Below are 15,541 nucleotides of genomic sequence, written 5' to 3' on the forward strand. Positions count from 1 at the left end.
TGAAGTTAAATGAACATAAAACTGTGAGTTTTGCATTTAAACCAGACACTGTTCCAGTGATTTTGGCTTAAACTTTAAGTTTTAAAAAAGTAACATTTAACAACATAATATTTTAGACCAAGGTGAAAGAACTGCTTTTTAAAATTTTAATAGTATTTGGTCAGAACATATTTATATTTTTGTGTAAAGATACTGAGATATGAGTTTTGTCCCCAGTACACCACACATATACTGGTAGTGCAACATTTGAACAACGACCCTGAACAGGAACACAGACCAGGACACGTTAATCACAGCAGGAGTCTCAGTGGTGGCGTTCTGTTCATAGCTAAACTTTTACACACAAACACTGGAAACCATGTAAAAAAAAAATGCCATAAAGATTTTAATGTCACTTATTCACTTTAATGTTGCAGCTAGATATTATTTTTATTATTAATATACTGCAGGGTCTTGGAATATAGCATAATATTTATTATGCCTTTGCCATTTAAAATTTCTAGCATAATAAAGCTAAAAATAAATGGAATATATATATTTCCATCTACAAGTGGAGTGAAGTAACAAAGTTGCATAACAGAGATATTTCTGTGCTTTACTATTAATTCCGAAGTATGCAGATAAGTTATATTCCACCATTGTTCCTGTCATTGTTCGTATCTGATGGTGATGGGTACCATGGGAGTATCCATCACCAATGCCATGCATTTCCTTGTTGGACACACCTGTTACTGGCTATCTGTGGACGTGATTCTGATACTCTGACACCCACATTTCTTTCATATGATAGAAATGTTTGATTACAAGTCTATGATTATTTCTAAGCAGACTTCTTCGACCAGCATCTAAACATGCTTAACTACACTGGATATGGACCAAATACTCTTTAGATCCCTTTAAACGTGGCTGCTCTTCCAGTGTTACACAGATGGCTGATGGTAGTATGGTCAGCGGAAGAGTCTTGGTCTCAATGTAAGGAAACAACTTCTCAGTGATAGTGAGTTTGAAGGTGTGTATGAGTGTGTTGGTATCAATATCAAAGAATGAGAGCTTCCCTTTGTCGCAGTGCAGGCGAACTCTGATCCTCTGGAGCGTCTTCACTGCGAGGACTTTGCATGGAAGTGGTGGAGCAACTGCTGTGTATTTCCCATCGTGGCGACTTAATTCCCAGAATCCAGTCTTTAATTGTCCCTTTCTCTTAATTGACTCCTGTAGCACACCGAGACACCAGACTCCATCATTTCTAACCTCAACGTCCCAGCTGTGACTCCCCGAGTCGTAGCCCTCAGAGCCCATGATGATCGAATAGCTGTCAAACCTTTCTGGGTTTTCAGGAAGCTTCTGTTTGCTTCCTTGTCTCACACTAGTAAGATCTGAAGAGATGATGAGGTGTCCTTCAGCGGTGTTTGGATTCAGAATCACAGGAGTGTAGGAAACTGTCTCCTTCATTTTGTTCCAGATGTCGTAGGCCAGGTTGCCCAGGTGTTTGGCCACATCGATCAGAGCTCCAGAGACCACCTCAGGATCCTCCAGCAGGGGTCGCTGCTGGACTCTTTCTGCTGCAGCCTTGTAGTTATAGAGAAACAAAGAGTCATCAGCTCTCAGTTCCTCCTGTGTGGCACTGATGGTTTCAAAAAGAGCTGCTATCTTTTTGGTCAGAGCCTCAATCTTCTCCTGCATCATCCGACTCTTCTGCTGCTCTTCTGTCTTCAGAGCGGTGATCCTTGCTTCTTCCTCCTCAAACAGAAAGTGATGAAGCTTCTTAAACTGCTCCCTAATCTGGCTCTCTGTGTACCGAGTCTGCACTACGTTGTGTTCTACAGTGAGGTCACTGTTTGCTTTCACGTATTCAAAGAGCTTCAGTTTATCTTGTAAACACTTGAGAAACATCTGGAGCTTCACTCTTTGATCCTGTGCAGCTTCTTCGATGGGTCTGAATCTGTGGTTGTTGTGTGCTTTTGAGTCTCGACATACGAGACACACGGGCTCCTCGTGGTCCAAACAGAAGAGTTTGAGTTTCTCAGCGTGCAGATTGCAGAGAGCTTCAGATGCTGCTAGTGGTGTCCCTGCTCTCTCAGCTCTCTGCTCTACAGCAGTCTTACACAGGTTCCTTAGCACTAAACTAACAGGTGGGTCAGTTGATGAGGGTATCTTCATGCAGAGTGGGCAGGTTTGGGTGTCCTTCTCCTTCCACCACATCTGCAGACATTCTTTGCAGAAGCTGTGGCTGCATGAGAGGATGACCGGATCTTGGAAGATTTCATGGCAGATCGAACAGGTGAGTTCCTTTTCAGACTCAGATTGTGCAGCCAGTTTGCCCTGGAATGGAAGCAAAACGGCAGATGGCTGTAAAAAAGAAAAACTGCGCTTCACATTTGGTTTTTTTTTTAAATTCGCTTCCATGGCAATGAACTAGCAGCAGGTTTAGCAGCACTCCAGTGTCCCCGGTGATCTTTCTGCTGTAGTTGGAAAACTCACGTCTCCTCCGGTTACTCGTCCTAAGCAAACTGAACAGAAATCAAGTCCAACTTTGACTTATGAGGTATGTTATCTGATGCCTATATGGTCAAAGAACGAGGAAAATACATTTCACAAGGTTGCTTGTCTCATGCAGAGAATTCCCCACATTACTGGGTTATCTGCATCTGACGATTGCTACAGAGCCAGCCTTTGTTTCAAACTGATCAACATTTTTGATATAGGCAGGTATATTGAAAGAGAGCATGCACAAACAGTGAGCTAATTATTTGTTTGCACTGTTATATGTCAGGTTTCCTCCTGAGTACTCCGGCTCTCTCCTCCTCACTGATGTTCTTCTTGGTTTAACTGGTGATTCTAAACAGGTTGTAGGTGTGGATGTGAGACTGTGTGTTTATATCAGCAGTGATGGTTCCTGCCCCTCCACAATCCCAACTCAGATATAAGATGATGTTACATTTCCCTTTGTGTTTGCTTTATTCTCTCCACTCTTTGGTCCACCTGGGAAAAACGCTCTTCCTCTTTCAGATCTTCAGCATCCCCAGTTGCCTGCTTCTTTTTGTGAGGCCCTGGTATTATTAATTATTTTTCATTAATTTTCACAAGTAGACCACAATAGCAATGCAAAGGTAAGTTTTTGGGGTGATAAAAATAAAAATATCTATGCTCCTTAGGATATATCGGAAGTCCACTTGGTCTAATAGCTTTCACTGAGAAACAAGATCTCACCACTCAGTTATTTTGGAACTCCTGTCTTCATATCTAAATGAATACGTCCCCAACTATAATTTCAATGGTCACTGGGATGGAAAAAAAAAAGCATGAGTTAAAAGGTTAGACCAAAGATTATAAGAAGGAAAAACATGACTGAACCACAGTTCACACACCAAAGATAATCTCTTTCGTAACATAGCTACAGTCAGACACGGCTGCACAATCATGTGGTGTGGATGTTTTTCTGTGGGATTTTTGATTTCTATCAGAAAGATCCTAACTAATCCTAAATCAAATCTAAGGACTCTGCTCTCCAAGGTTCCAAGTGTTTCTCAAGCACCTGCTCATTTATCTCTAGAGCCGCATGAGGTCAGAATTCTGAACTGAAGCCAAAAGATTAGAAAGCCCCGGATAAAGTGGCTGCAGCTTTCTGCTGGGTACCAAGAATCCACAGATTATTGTAGAACTTACACTGGAGTCACCTGAAGAGTTCTCTCTGCTTTGTGGAAACCCAAAGTCTCATTGTAGATTCCTTAACTGGTTTATTGGCTGAACTTTGAATATCAGCTGTCAGTATTTATTTTAGCCCAACGTGAGTTTTGGGCCTCCACCTGCCCCCTGCATGTGCAGACTTTTGTTTTTCAAATTTAGTAATCTGGCACCAAATCAGTGTGAAAACACCAGCATTGAGAAATAGAATAGACGAGTCTAAACCAGCACCCGGAGTTTATTAATCAACATTTATGACAATCACGGATCAAACGTAACGTCGGCCCTTATAAACCCTGAACTTTAATCAAACTCGTACATACACACAGTATCAAAACAACACAGAGATCCTTTTTCACGAAACAAAATCTGAGCAAATGTTTCAGTGCAGCAAATAAATACACCAAAAATGAATCATTGGCATTAAAACAGTTGCTATTTGCCCAAAACAAACAGACTGTTGGCATGTTACTGGGCAGTGAGTGGGTGCAGTTTACAGACACAAACACAGGATGTGTTTTTCATTTTTAATGTAACTGCATGTTTCCCAACATCTACTGAAAGCAAACATGGTTGTTCACAGGTGCCGATAAAATTATTTCATGTTACAACGAGAAATCATCAATGAACAGAAAACAAAACTTTGATTTCATGTCCCAATTCCACCATACACGGTTTCTGAGCAGAGTCTGAGTTTGTAGTGAAGTCACACCAGCAAAGTGACTGAATCAGTGTTCAAAGTGTCGCTGTGGTTGAATCTGGCTGCAGTTTGACAAAAACCTTTGAACAAAAAGAACAACTTCATTCAGAAACCGAGTGCAGTTTCTCAGACACTCGTACCTGCTAATTAGTGCTTAGTACAGGCAGATATTAGTATTTCATTCACCAACGCTGAAGCACACTTGCTCCTTGCTCCACAAGGCACCAACAGCACAAACACAGTCGAAAGGTCCGGTTCAGACTCAGTTAGCCGAGGTGACGCCTGTAACTCTACCCGCCTGAGAGTGAAAGCAGCAACAGCATCAAAACTTTAAGCCAAATAAAAATTAAACAGACGAGTCATTAAAAATACAAACACCTTATGAAGGAGGAAACTAGTTAGCCAAAACCATGTATGCACTTGTCTGTAAGCATTTTTATTTGTGCTGTAAAGCTGGACATTTTAACATGGGAGCCTATGGGGACTGACTCATTACAGCCAGACTCTAGTGGACATTAGAGGAACTGTTACAGAACGAGTGTGTAGAGTGGATTTGAGACACTGTCTTATAAACATGCATGTAGTCGTCCTTTCATCTGCGAAGATGTTCAGATTGACTCCACTCATACGTCAATATGGTAAATATAAAGGACATAAAGATGGAAAATAAAACAGCTGGTTTTAATTTACTTTTTAAATATAACTAATTAACCATTTGACACTTTTTTGCCTGTTGGTACCTTAATATTCACCAAACAGACATCAGAGTTCATATTTTAATGTTAATTACAAATTTGATCTAAATAAATAACCTTGATGACATGCAGAAATACGAGTAAAGCAGGCATTCATTTGGTGAATTATATGAAAGTGGAAAACACGAGCTCACTGCAGCTTTAACTTGGTCCAAAACAAGAAGAAGAAGAAGAAGAAGAAAGGCCCTTTACATTTCAGACTCCGCTCCTCTGTGATATTTAAATCTACAACCAAAACCATCATAAATATTTGGATCCATTATTATGTGTGTTCTTCCTGGGACCAGTCTCCAACCCTCCACCGAAGCTTAATGATGATTATCTGTTTCTGCTCTCCAAACATGCCAAACTCGAGCGACTCAGTTGTCAACACATTCACTGCAGTCTTCGTTTCCTGCTCGGTAGTTGTTATTATCTGATGTTTGACAAACGCAGCTTCTCGCCAGAAAAACTTTCCAGTTTCTGATCAAAATCTCAAGTAGTGTTCTGCAACACAATGAGGTTGAACTGGTTTTTACTTTAGATGACTTTAGGTAAACGAGAACTGAAGAGCAGACTGTAAAAGGCAAACACTGTTAAACTGGTGAGAAACTAAAGGTTTCTAAGCTCTTAAAAACAGCTTTTTCTTTCTCCTCTGACCACGACAGATGCCACTTTTAACAAAAAGGCAATTAGGGAAACGTGCACGTGGGCGAGAATGATCAAATAAAAGAGGTTTTTCCTTCAGCGCGACAGCTGGTGCTTTAAAATAAAACCTGGAGCTGCAAGAACAACAAAGCATCAAAAAATAAACTTTTCCAGAGTGGCTTACAGGAAGTAACCACAGGTGGAGGTTACAGGTGGAGGTGAGGCTTCAGAGTAAGCCACGTGTCGACATCCCACACGTCTGTCATGTTGTATGTTGCAGTGCTATTGTTTGCATGTGACGCTGTACCGTGCGCACGTTCTGCGTGTGCCGTTTTGATCTGTTTGAGGACCACAGGAGGTCTGAAAGTCTTTTACCCTCCTTCAGTTTTTGTTTGTTCCCTCTGAGGATAAAAAGAAGACGAGTTTATTCCTCCCTTGAGTGCAAACACGGGTGCGTTTTATTTGAGAATCAGCGTCGCCTCAGAGCCGTCCTTCCTCTTCAGGTACAGCCCGTTGGTGAGGTGGTGCTCTCTTCTCAAGAAGGCGTAGAAATAATCTGACACCAGCAGGATCTGAAGGGGACATATATTTATATCAGGACACCGAGACTGCACTATCGGGGGGGATTCTTCTTACAGACTGCCTCTTGTAAATAAGATTTTCTTTACTGCCACTTTGAAAGAAGACGTGATATTGAAACAAAAAAAAAAATCCCAAATCTAAAAATGGATGAAACTTCATTTAACAGCGTTATTGCATTTATCTTTAACTAAATAAATAAACAGCATTAACTCTGCCCCCCTGGCTCACATGCACACCATCCTACCTGCGCCACGTTGAAGAGCAGAGTTATGGCGTAGTAGAAGTTGGAGTTGGCGCTGCCGGCGTAGATCCAGAGGTGCCAGAGAACCGGGAACAGCGCCGAACAGGCCAGCAAGACACAGGACACCAGGAAGATGTTCCTCAGGACTGAACAGGAACAAAGACATATAATTACTGATAAATCAAATCAAAAACATGAATTAATGAAGCTTTAAGATGCTACAAGAGAAAAATCAGGACTTTCATTTGAGGACAGTTTGGAGCTGATGAAAAATCTCTGACCAATCAGTGTTAAAGATCTTTTTAATTTCATCCTGTATTATTATTTCATATTTATTCTACAGTGTTTCAGAGACTTTGTTTCTATGTTTTTTTACTCTCACTGATCGGCAGTGCTTCTGACCCCAGACAACATAAATTTAAGGTAAATATTCAAAACATTTTTTTTATGTGATGATACTTTAACCAGGATCTGTAAGAGCACAGACTCTGAGTGGAAATGTTGTCAGGTCCCCCCCCCCCCCCCCACTCACATCTGTGCAGGTGACTCCAGACAGGAAGGAAGGCCAGGTAGAGTGCAACGTCTCCCACAGTGGGGTACGACTTAAAGATGGAGATCACAGCTAACTGCATGAAGATCAGGAAGACGGGATGCTCCCTGCAGCACACACACGAACACAGATGATACATCATGTTGTGGTTTTACTCAGGTTTAGGTTATTAAACAGGAAAAAAAAAAAACTGTGTCAACTTGGAAGGACCTTTAACGTGAGAATGAGGTGCTGGACTTACTTTAGTTTGATGGACAGAGGGATGGTGTAGAAGAAAACATTAATCTGGAAGACGCAGAGGAAGAAGAGGCGGAAATGTTCAAACATCTCGGCAAAGAAATACCAGAAGAGGCCGATGTTCGGAGTGAGGTCAGGAACCGAGAGACTGGAGGGAGAGAAAACAGTCCCATTAGAGATGCAGACACACTTACAGAGTTTATTCTGTCTTCACACATCACACGCACTCATTGGAACTGAACAGTGAAAATAAATAAGCTTCACAGCGCCCTCTGGTGGAGTAATTATGCAATAAAAAAGTTGGACGTTTTGCGCAAATATGGACAGTTTCTTCCTCCTGCTGATGCAACACCATGAGATATTTTCTCTTATGCATGGCAGCTCAGAGGTGCTGACAGAGGTGTGTGTCTGATGCAACGCTGATGTGTAAGCAGTGCAGTTCATTACATCGCATTGCTAACAGTGATTATCCTGTGCTGCCTCCTGCAGTCTATCCAGGCAGCTGGAGAGGGTTTATCTAGTAAATTAAGCTAGATATACTTTAGAAGAGTGGTTCCTAAAGTGTGGGCTGGGTACCCCTTGTGGGCCACTAAGGTCCTGCAGCTGGACCACAGTAACAGAAATTCAGTTTGTATGTACAAGTATGCATGTCATCTACATATTTATAAAAAGATATTTATATAAAAGGGGAATCAAGTGGTTAGTTTGTGATATTACTCGTTACTCTGACCTAAATGTATTGCTGAAGTGTGTGACAGGTGGGTCACACACTGTCCTTAACACTTTGCACATGACTGTGTAGCATTAACAATTTAAAGCCAACAGCCTGTGTGCTTTATGTTTTTGGAGAAAATTTTTACGTAAACATGACTTTCTCTAACAATTTGTTTAGAGTGAAGATTTAAGATGAGCTCTGTGGGCCGCGGCACTCTTGTGTTTCTGCATGGCTGCTCTAGAGTATATCTGGGGTTTTCCACGGTTGCCATTTCTAATTTACTGTAGAAAAGATAATAACCTCATTCATCTAAATTTTTTCTGACAAAAGCCAAAAATCCTCAAATCAACAAACCAATGAACTGATCAAATCTTAAAACCTCACATGAGAATTTACTTCAACACAACAGAGACATCGGTGCTTTTATTTTATGCCAATTCATGGCTTCCAGCTCCTCTCCTGCTCTCTTGGGTGGTTCTTACTGCTGCTTTAGGTCAAGGTGCTCGACTTTGAGGAGCAGCTTGGATTTTGTCGACTCTCGGATGGCTTTAAGAGCTGGTGAGGTTTGGATTTTAGCACAGTCTACGACTGGCTGTCTGAGACATGAATAATCCCGAGTGAGGCCAAATTCACTCATTTTTATCTTTCTTGTCTTCAGCACTTTTGCCACAAACTCGGGAACGCGTGCCTGAGAGAAACTACATGAAGACAAAGCTCCTCAGCCCCGCCGTTTCTTTTCTTTACTCACATGAAGCCGTAGACGGAGGGCAGGTAGTCCCAGGAGCCGAGCAGGAAAAAGGAGAGACAGATGAGGACAAACAAGCTGCCGAGGTACATGAAGAGATACTGCACGATGAACCACCAGAAGCTGACCCGACGGAAATTCACTGGGATGTACTGACGCTGGAAGAGCAGAGACAGGGAGGTGGATAAATCCCAGCAATGATGCTCGAAGGAACGGAAACAAACAAGCAAAGGAAAAGACAAAAGAAAAGTGAGAGCAGAGAGAAAATAAAACATTTAAAACAATGAAATATCTGCTTCCATTCATAGATGACAAACCTGCATAAAATACAGCATGGCAGGAGCGCACAGGGTGATGGGATAGATGGACTGATAAGTGGCCAAGCAGAGGAATATGGCACTCAGTAAGACATTTCCTGAAAAAACAAAGAAGGCAAATTTTTTAGAACCTGATAAAACCACAGCAAACTTCTAAAAAACGACATTTAAATAAAAGCAAAGTGATTCACGTTCCTCTGATGTAATTAAAAAAAAAGCTTCAGCAGAGCCAACGAATGGGATCAGCAGGAAACAGTCACTTCCTGCTCGGACACAAACACGAGACGAAGATCTGAAGTGTACCTTTTATTGTGGAGAGGAAGAAGAGGGCGAGCACGGCGTTGTTCAGGCCACAAGTCGACTTGGCGACACAGGATAAGATGGTGAACGGGTTCAGCAGGTAACTGTGCGAAAAGAAGCAAAGAACAATTATTAGTAACTAAATAAGTAAATAAACTGAAAACAAACAGGAGAATTTTCAGGAGATACAGTGCGTTGTCCGTTTTCCCTGGATTTTCTCAAATTTAACCTCAGAGCGGAGAAGGTGAAGCGTTCTCCTCCACAAGGTGATACTGAAATTTTATCAATCGTCTGGATGAAGCTTTTCTTCACAGCTATTAATGTTGAAGTTGAGAGGCTAAAACGTGATTCTTATCAACTGGAAATGATCATTATTTTATAATATAGTCATTGTTACGTCCCTCTGCAGCCCCTAATCTCCTCAGTGTGTTCAGCTGGTGCTAACTGACCACACTTAGTCCGGTGTGGATGAAAGCATACCTGCAGCAGGCTTTTAGGGAGGCTCACTAGTCTTTGCCTGGGTGGTAGCAGCCACTTTAGCCAAGATAAACCTCTTTCTCACTGACATTCTGGTGTTCGTCTCCTTATTTATGTTTTGGCTTTTGAGTTGGGACATAAGTGGGGGCTCATCCGGGATCGTTTGGACATTTTTGTGGAGACTGAATTTTTGTGGGTGAGTGATGGTGTTCACTGTAATTGAGCAAGTTTATATGAATTCATTTTAGACCCCGAATTCAATTCAGTTTTATTTATACAGCATCGAATCACAACAACAGTCGCCTCAAGAATAAATAATAAACTTCGCAGCTGGAAGAGCCCGAGTGGTGACACCTTTGTTATTCTGGGTAAGAAGATGAAATTTAAGAAGCTGAATCTGGCAGGAGAGAATTTCTATAGGTGCGACTTGTGTGCAGTATGAGTGATGGTACTTACAACATGGCTACTTTCAGAGGGACGTAGTACATTTCTTTGGGGCTTCTGATGAGCTCCAGAGAGTCCATGGGGTATCGGTCGGCCTCCAAAGCAAACTTCTGCTTTCTGAACTGAAATGGCATCAAAGACAAATATATGAAAAAGAAACAGATGCAGACACACAGAGCCCCAAACACAAAGGTCTCACACAGAACACGTGAGCTGAAGTTACTCCTGTTCATTATTAGAGACGGGGTTTGGGAGTTTAGGCCAACCCTACTTCTCTACACATAAGTATTTAAACTGTGTATTTTGATGTGTTCTCACCACTTGTTTGTTGTACTCCTTCACTGCCATGTAAAGAGCCACAGCGGTGATCACGTCGGCCAGCTGAGGAGACAGAAACGGTAAAATGAAGTATGCCTGATTTAACATTTGCTGCATTTCCACTTCAAGGTCATCTCACTCTGATGTCTGCTATTTTCAAGAAGCTCTGAGGGAAATCTGTTCTGACCCTTGTGCCTGGTCCTCTGTGATAAGAGCTGGGTGTCCTCCACTGTGCCCTCCACCCCAAAATCTCTATTTTATGGAAAGTAGCGAGGAGGTTAATGTGGTGAACACGGCTCATGATAAGTGAAGATCGTATTAGTGTGGCCATGAAGCTCTTGTTTTCTTGGTGAGAGTGGAGACACTCTACTTCAGGGCTGAATCTGGTCTCTCAGATGTTACTGGGAATCACATTAAACCTTTGCATTAACGATGAATCCTGGTTTATGAATTCATGTATAATGCTGTGGGCATCGAACATCGAGCACGCTCCTGGTGTCTCTGCTGATGCCTTTGGACTTTAAAACTGTGGATTGACACTGAAACCTGCCGTTCAGGTTCTGGGTTGTGCTCAGAGAACCAGCTCTCATCAACATCAGCCTCAAAAAGGTTTGAGGTTTGTGTGTGGCTTTACAATCAATTTGATCACACTTCAGAGTTTAATCTCCTTCTTCTTTAGGGGTTGTCACAATCATCTGCCTCCATGTCACTCGATCACTAACATCCTCCCTCACTACATCGCTGAATCTTCTCTGTGTCCTTCCTCTTTTCCTCCCACCTGGCAGCTCTTGGCCAAGACCCATATTCCCTATCCATCCTCTGCACAAGTCCGCTCCACCTCAGCCATCCCTCTCCAGTAATGAGACTGCCCCCAAAGAAAAAAATGCTTCAAAATGATGTTTTGTATTCAGACTCACCATAAATGTGATCTCTGCGTAGTCCACCAAAAAGTGAAACATGTAGATGATGAGAGGAGTCTGAAAGGATCAGAGCAGAAGGAGAATTCAACATGAACATCTAAACATCAACATGCCTCATTTGTGGATTTCAGACACATTAAATAATTTTCTGCTGACTCAGATCTCAGTTGTAGAAATACACCACCTATGAGGTGCAAGCATGTCATGGAAAAATCAAGAACCAGGAACAAATGAAACATCCCAGCACGTCTATATAATTAAATAAGACATTTATTGTCCGTTTTCCACCAACACGGCACCTGGAAATGCATGGAACTGGTTTTAGACTGAGCACCAGCACTTTGTTGGTGTGAATGTGACATTCGAGAGGTGGTTTACAGATGCTACTCATCCTTTGAGTCTACAAACAGGCAGCTGATTGATTCTTGTGATCTTGATATAATACATTTTGTGTTTGTTGATTATCTGTGAACAAAGTTTGATGTGCTCACCCTACCCTGCTCTGGATGTTTTAGAGTATCTATTTAATCTCTTAGAAACCTTTGGTCCAGCCATGGCCCGACTCTAAGGAGGCCCCTCCTCACTCAGAAGATCTGACTCTGACACTCTCACTTTGTTCTGATGATGAAGTTCTTGCTATTACACAGCTGCTTAGTAAGCAAAGTTTTCACCTGGGTGTTATCTGAATGCTGCTTCAGTGGAAATCTGACCTTTTGTTGAAAGAAGTTTCTAGAAATGTTGCCTGTGTCTCTAATCCCCTCCACTGTGATGGTTCACCAAGAAATAAGGAGAATCTAGAATGTTTCATCTTTGTTTTCCAGACCATCTCCTTCATATTTTCCGATTATTTTCAGGTTAATGTACAAATATACATTCAGTGTTCACTCAGACTTTGTAAAAGGTGTTTGTGTTAGAGAGAGATTCACCTCGTGGAAAACATCTCCAGAATATGGTGAAACCCCCAAATCAAGCAGAGCCAAACCTTCAACAACTGCAAAGAAACAGCAAACAGAGAAACAGTTTTATTAAGACTGCTATATTACAATAAAAATCACAACCACAATTATTTTGGTCACTGTGGAAAATGTTTATTTTTGCATTTATGGAACTTCAACTTGGTGAATTTGGTCTGAAATTTCGAGAGTGAAGTGACATTGTAAACTAATTTTTCTCTATTCCACTATCGTTAGAAGCCAAAATCATAAATTCTGTTAAAATCTCCAACTTTTAATATTTTTTATTAGCACTGGGCTGTTGTCTTTGAATGCCTCCTCTTGACAGTAACAGTTCCAGAGCTTCCAGTTACAACTGAGTAATGAAAAATGCACAAAGTGTTTCTGTGCGAGTCTCACAGCACGTTGGTCATGTTTTGTGTTTTACAGAAAAACCTCAGATTGACTGCAAACCTGCACCTCAGGCTCCTGTCAGGTACCGTGTCATAATATGCTAAATGGAAACTTAAACACAGTCCACTAATATTTCACAAATTCATCTAAAACAAAATCTTTGTCTGTGGTAACTAATGGAAAGCTGATACAAATTTGTCAAATAATAAAGTCAAATCAGTGAGTGCCTCCCACTGTGAACCAGTAGATTTTTTTTGTACATTAATTATTCTCAGATATTTACTGGCCATCGAAGCACATGGGGCAGGGGTATGTGCATTTTCTCCATCACTTTTGAGCCCTCATAAATCAATGATTACAGAAGAGGTAGTCAGTTGCTAAGGGGCAATTAAACAAATATTCATGGGGGTGTACATATTTCAGTCTGTTTGTATACTTTTGTCCAAATTAGGGTGTCTGCACGGTGGTGCAATTGTTAGCACCATCACCTCACAGCAAGCAGGTCCTGAAGGCAGGGGGACATGTGCCTGTTAGGCTAAGTAGTGATTTTAAATTGGCTGTAGCTGTGGAAATTAATTTTTAAACACTTGCTGATGTAACATTATACACACACTATACACGTCAGCCAGATGTTTTACAGGTGTAACGTCTACTTTACTATGCGCAAATAACCCCGTGGAAACGAATGTGGCTCATAGGAGGGGGGTCATTTACAGGGGGTCCACAAATACTAGAGACTGTGCAGATCTTTGTTCAGCCGCTGGCAGAGACTCTGGTCGTCATTATTATTGGTGGTCGATGGATGTTTGACAGAGAAACAACCACTGAGCTCCATTCATTGGAAATAGCAAAGAAACACTTCCCCTACAGAAAGTAAAACGTGTCCGTTGTTAGCTTAATGTCAGTAAAACATCACCGAACTTTCTGAATTTGAGTCTCAGCTGCTGATTTTTGCAGCTGAACCGGTTTGACCGAGTTACCGGATAACAGCGCGGATGAGAGAGAGGTGAGGGGACCCGGACGTGAACGGAACGCAGCGGCTCTAAACCGCTGAACCCGCGCTTACCTCTCTTCCAGGCGGTTATCGGCGACACCACCTCCACCCTCTCTGCAATCAGCTCCGCCAAACTGGACCGGAACAAAGCGGCACGGATCGTAACGGCCACAATCAACAGCAGAGTCAAGGGAGCCGCCATCTTGACAAGGAAGCGCTGTCCGCCCTGCGAGGTGCACGACGGGAAATCAAGTCTCCAAACGTGAAGGAAGGTGGGAGGGAACCAAAAGTCCAGATAGATAGATAGATAATTTTTGGTGCATGTGATATCTTTTTACACGCTTGCTTGATGTCAACTGATGATTCATTTTACATTTGAAACACACTCTCACAAACAGAGTAAGCACACAAAGCGGAACATTTATTGTCCTATAGTTGTTTTCATCCGGAGGCTATTTGAATGGGATCAAAACAAAAAGCCGTACACAGTAGTGAACCACTGCGCTTCCGCTAACCCTGCGTTTGTTTTATCAAAACAAAATTGACTCGGTTTAAAAATATAAATTTACTTTTTTCCTGATCAAGTTGGGATCATTAAAATAGGTTCACACAAATAATACAATAACAAGCATAAAATGCCGTCTGAAAATTAATCAACTGACATTTTAGATTTTTTTAAATTATCGCTTGTGTTTTTGATGCGTACATATCTTTATTCTTTAGATCAGGGGTCTTAAAGCTGTAGGCCACTGCTGGCATTGTCATCTTATTGGAGAGCACTTTAGTGTTCTAGGAGTACAAAAACAAACAAACAAGAAAACACACAAATATCTTAGAAAATGTAGTGTTTAGTTTGTTTTTGAATTTCAAATATTGTATAACAAGATAAAATTGCAAAGGTGAACGCATTTCTTCCCTCACTATTAACTAACTGAAGCCTTTCATTGAACTGCCAAATAAACAAATTGGTACTCTCTTTCTGGCCAGACACGTGGCAGCATTTCTGTTATATTTATTTAACAACATAAAAATGCAGAAATAAGTGATTTTTGACTGCTAGTGAAAACTGTTTTCTTTACAAATAACTCTCACTGAACTAACACAGCCAATCCCTCAACATGTTTGTACTCTCTGCTCATATTGCTTTCATATAAAATCATTTTTTGCTTTTTAAGGAACTTATTTTAACATTGCACTTATTGCACCCTAACAATAAATAAATAAATAAATAAATAAATAAATAAATAACTTCAAGGGTCAAATTGTACTATATTTCTTCATGTCAATATACACGCCCCAAGTAGGGGTGACGTGGGCTGCAAGTGGCCCCCGGCCTGCGAGTTTGAGGCCCCTGTTTTAAATTAACAGTTATACAGAGATATGAGCTCTTTTAAGATGCAATGAATTGAAGTAGGGCCGATTTCAACATTATTATATTTAACCCAAACAAAATAAAACCCAGGTATGAGAAAAATATTTTAGTTTGGTGCATTGGTGCACATGTTTTGTAAGGATGAAAAACGCAACACTTCATGCCTACATGACATGAAGAGTTGAGTTTGTATTTTAATACTTCGTCTAAATTTCCCCCT

The 15,541-nt window shown here is 41.2% G+C and overlaps 2 protein-coding genes across 2 annotated transcripts; both read right to left on the reverse strand.

Annotated features, from left to right (window-relative positions):
• Positions 1-855: 855 nt before the first annotated feature.
• On the reverse strand, positions 856-6,029 carry LOC146632829 (E3 ubiquitin-protein ligase TRIM35-like). Its single transcript, XM_085353559.1, has 3 exons — positions 5,974-6,029; positions 4,568-4,679; positions 856-2,319 (listed from the first exon to the last, which is right to left on the reverse strand). Exons 1-3 carry the CDS (start codon positions 6,027-6,029, stop codon positions 856-858), a joined length of 1,632 nt encoding a protein of 543 aa, XP_085209685.1.
• Positions 5,817-14,151, reverse strand: pigu (phosphatidylinositol glycan anchor biosynthesis, class U). The gene is made up of 12 exons (XM_085354732.1): positions 14,022-14,151; positions 12,536-12,600; positions 11,607-11,666; positions 10,690-10,752; positions 10,384-10,493; positions 9,454-9,554; positions 9,151-9,248; positions 8,837-8,991; positions 7,378-7,521; positions 7,119-7,243; positions 6,590-6,732; positions 5,817-6,335 (listed from the first exon to the last, which is right to left on the reverse strand). The coding sequence occupies exons 1-12, from the start codon at positions 14,149-14,151 to the stop codon at positions 6,222-6,224; spliced, it is 1,308 nt and encodes a 435-aa protein (XP_085210858.1). The 3' UTR covers positions 5,817-6,221.
• Between the last annotated feature and the right edge of the window lie 1,390 nt (positions 14,152-15,541).

This window comes from Diplotaxodon limnothrissa, linkage group LG5 (genome assembly GCF_057381915.1).
Source record: "Diplotaxodon limnothrissa isolate DT_005_m linkage group LG5, D_limnothrissa_male_GT1.1, whole genome shotgun sequence".
Classification (NCBI taxonomy): domain Eukaryota; kingdom Metazoa; phylum Chordata; class Actinopteri; order Cichliformes; family Cichlidae; genus Diplotaxodon; species Diplotaxodon limnothrissa.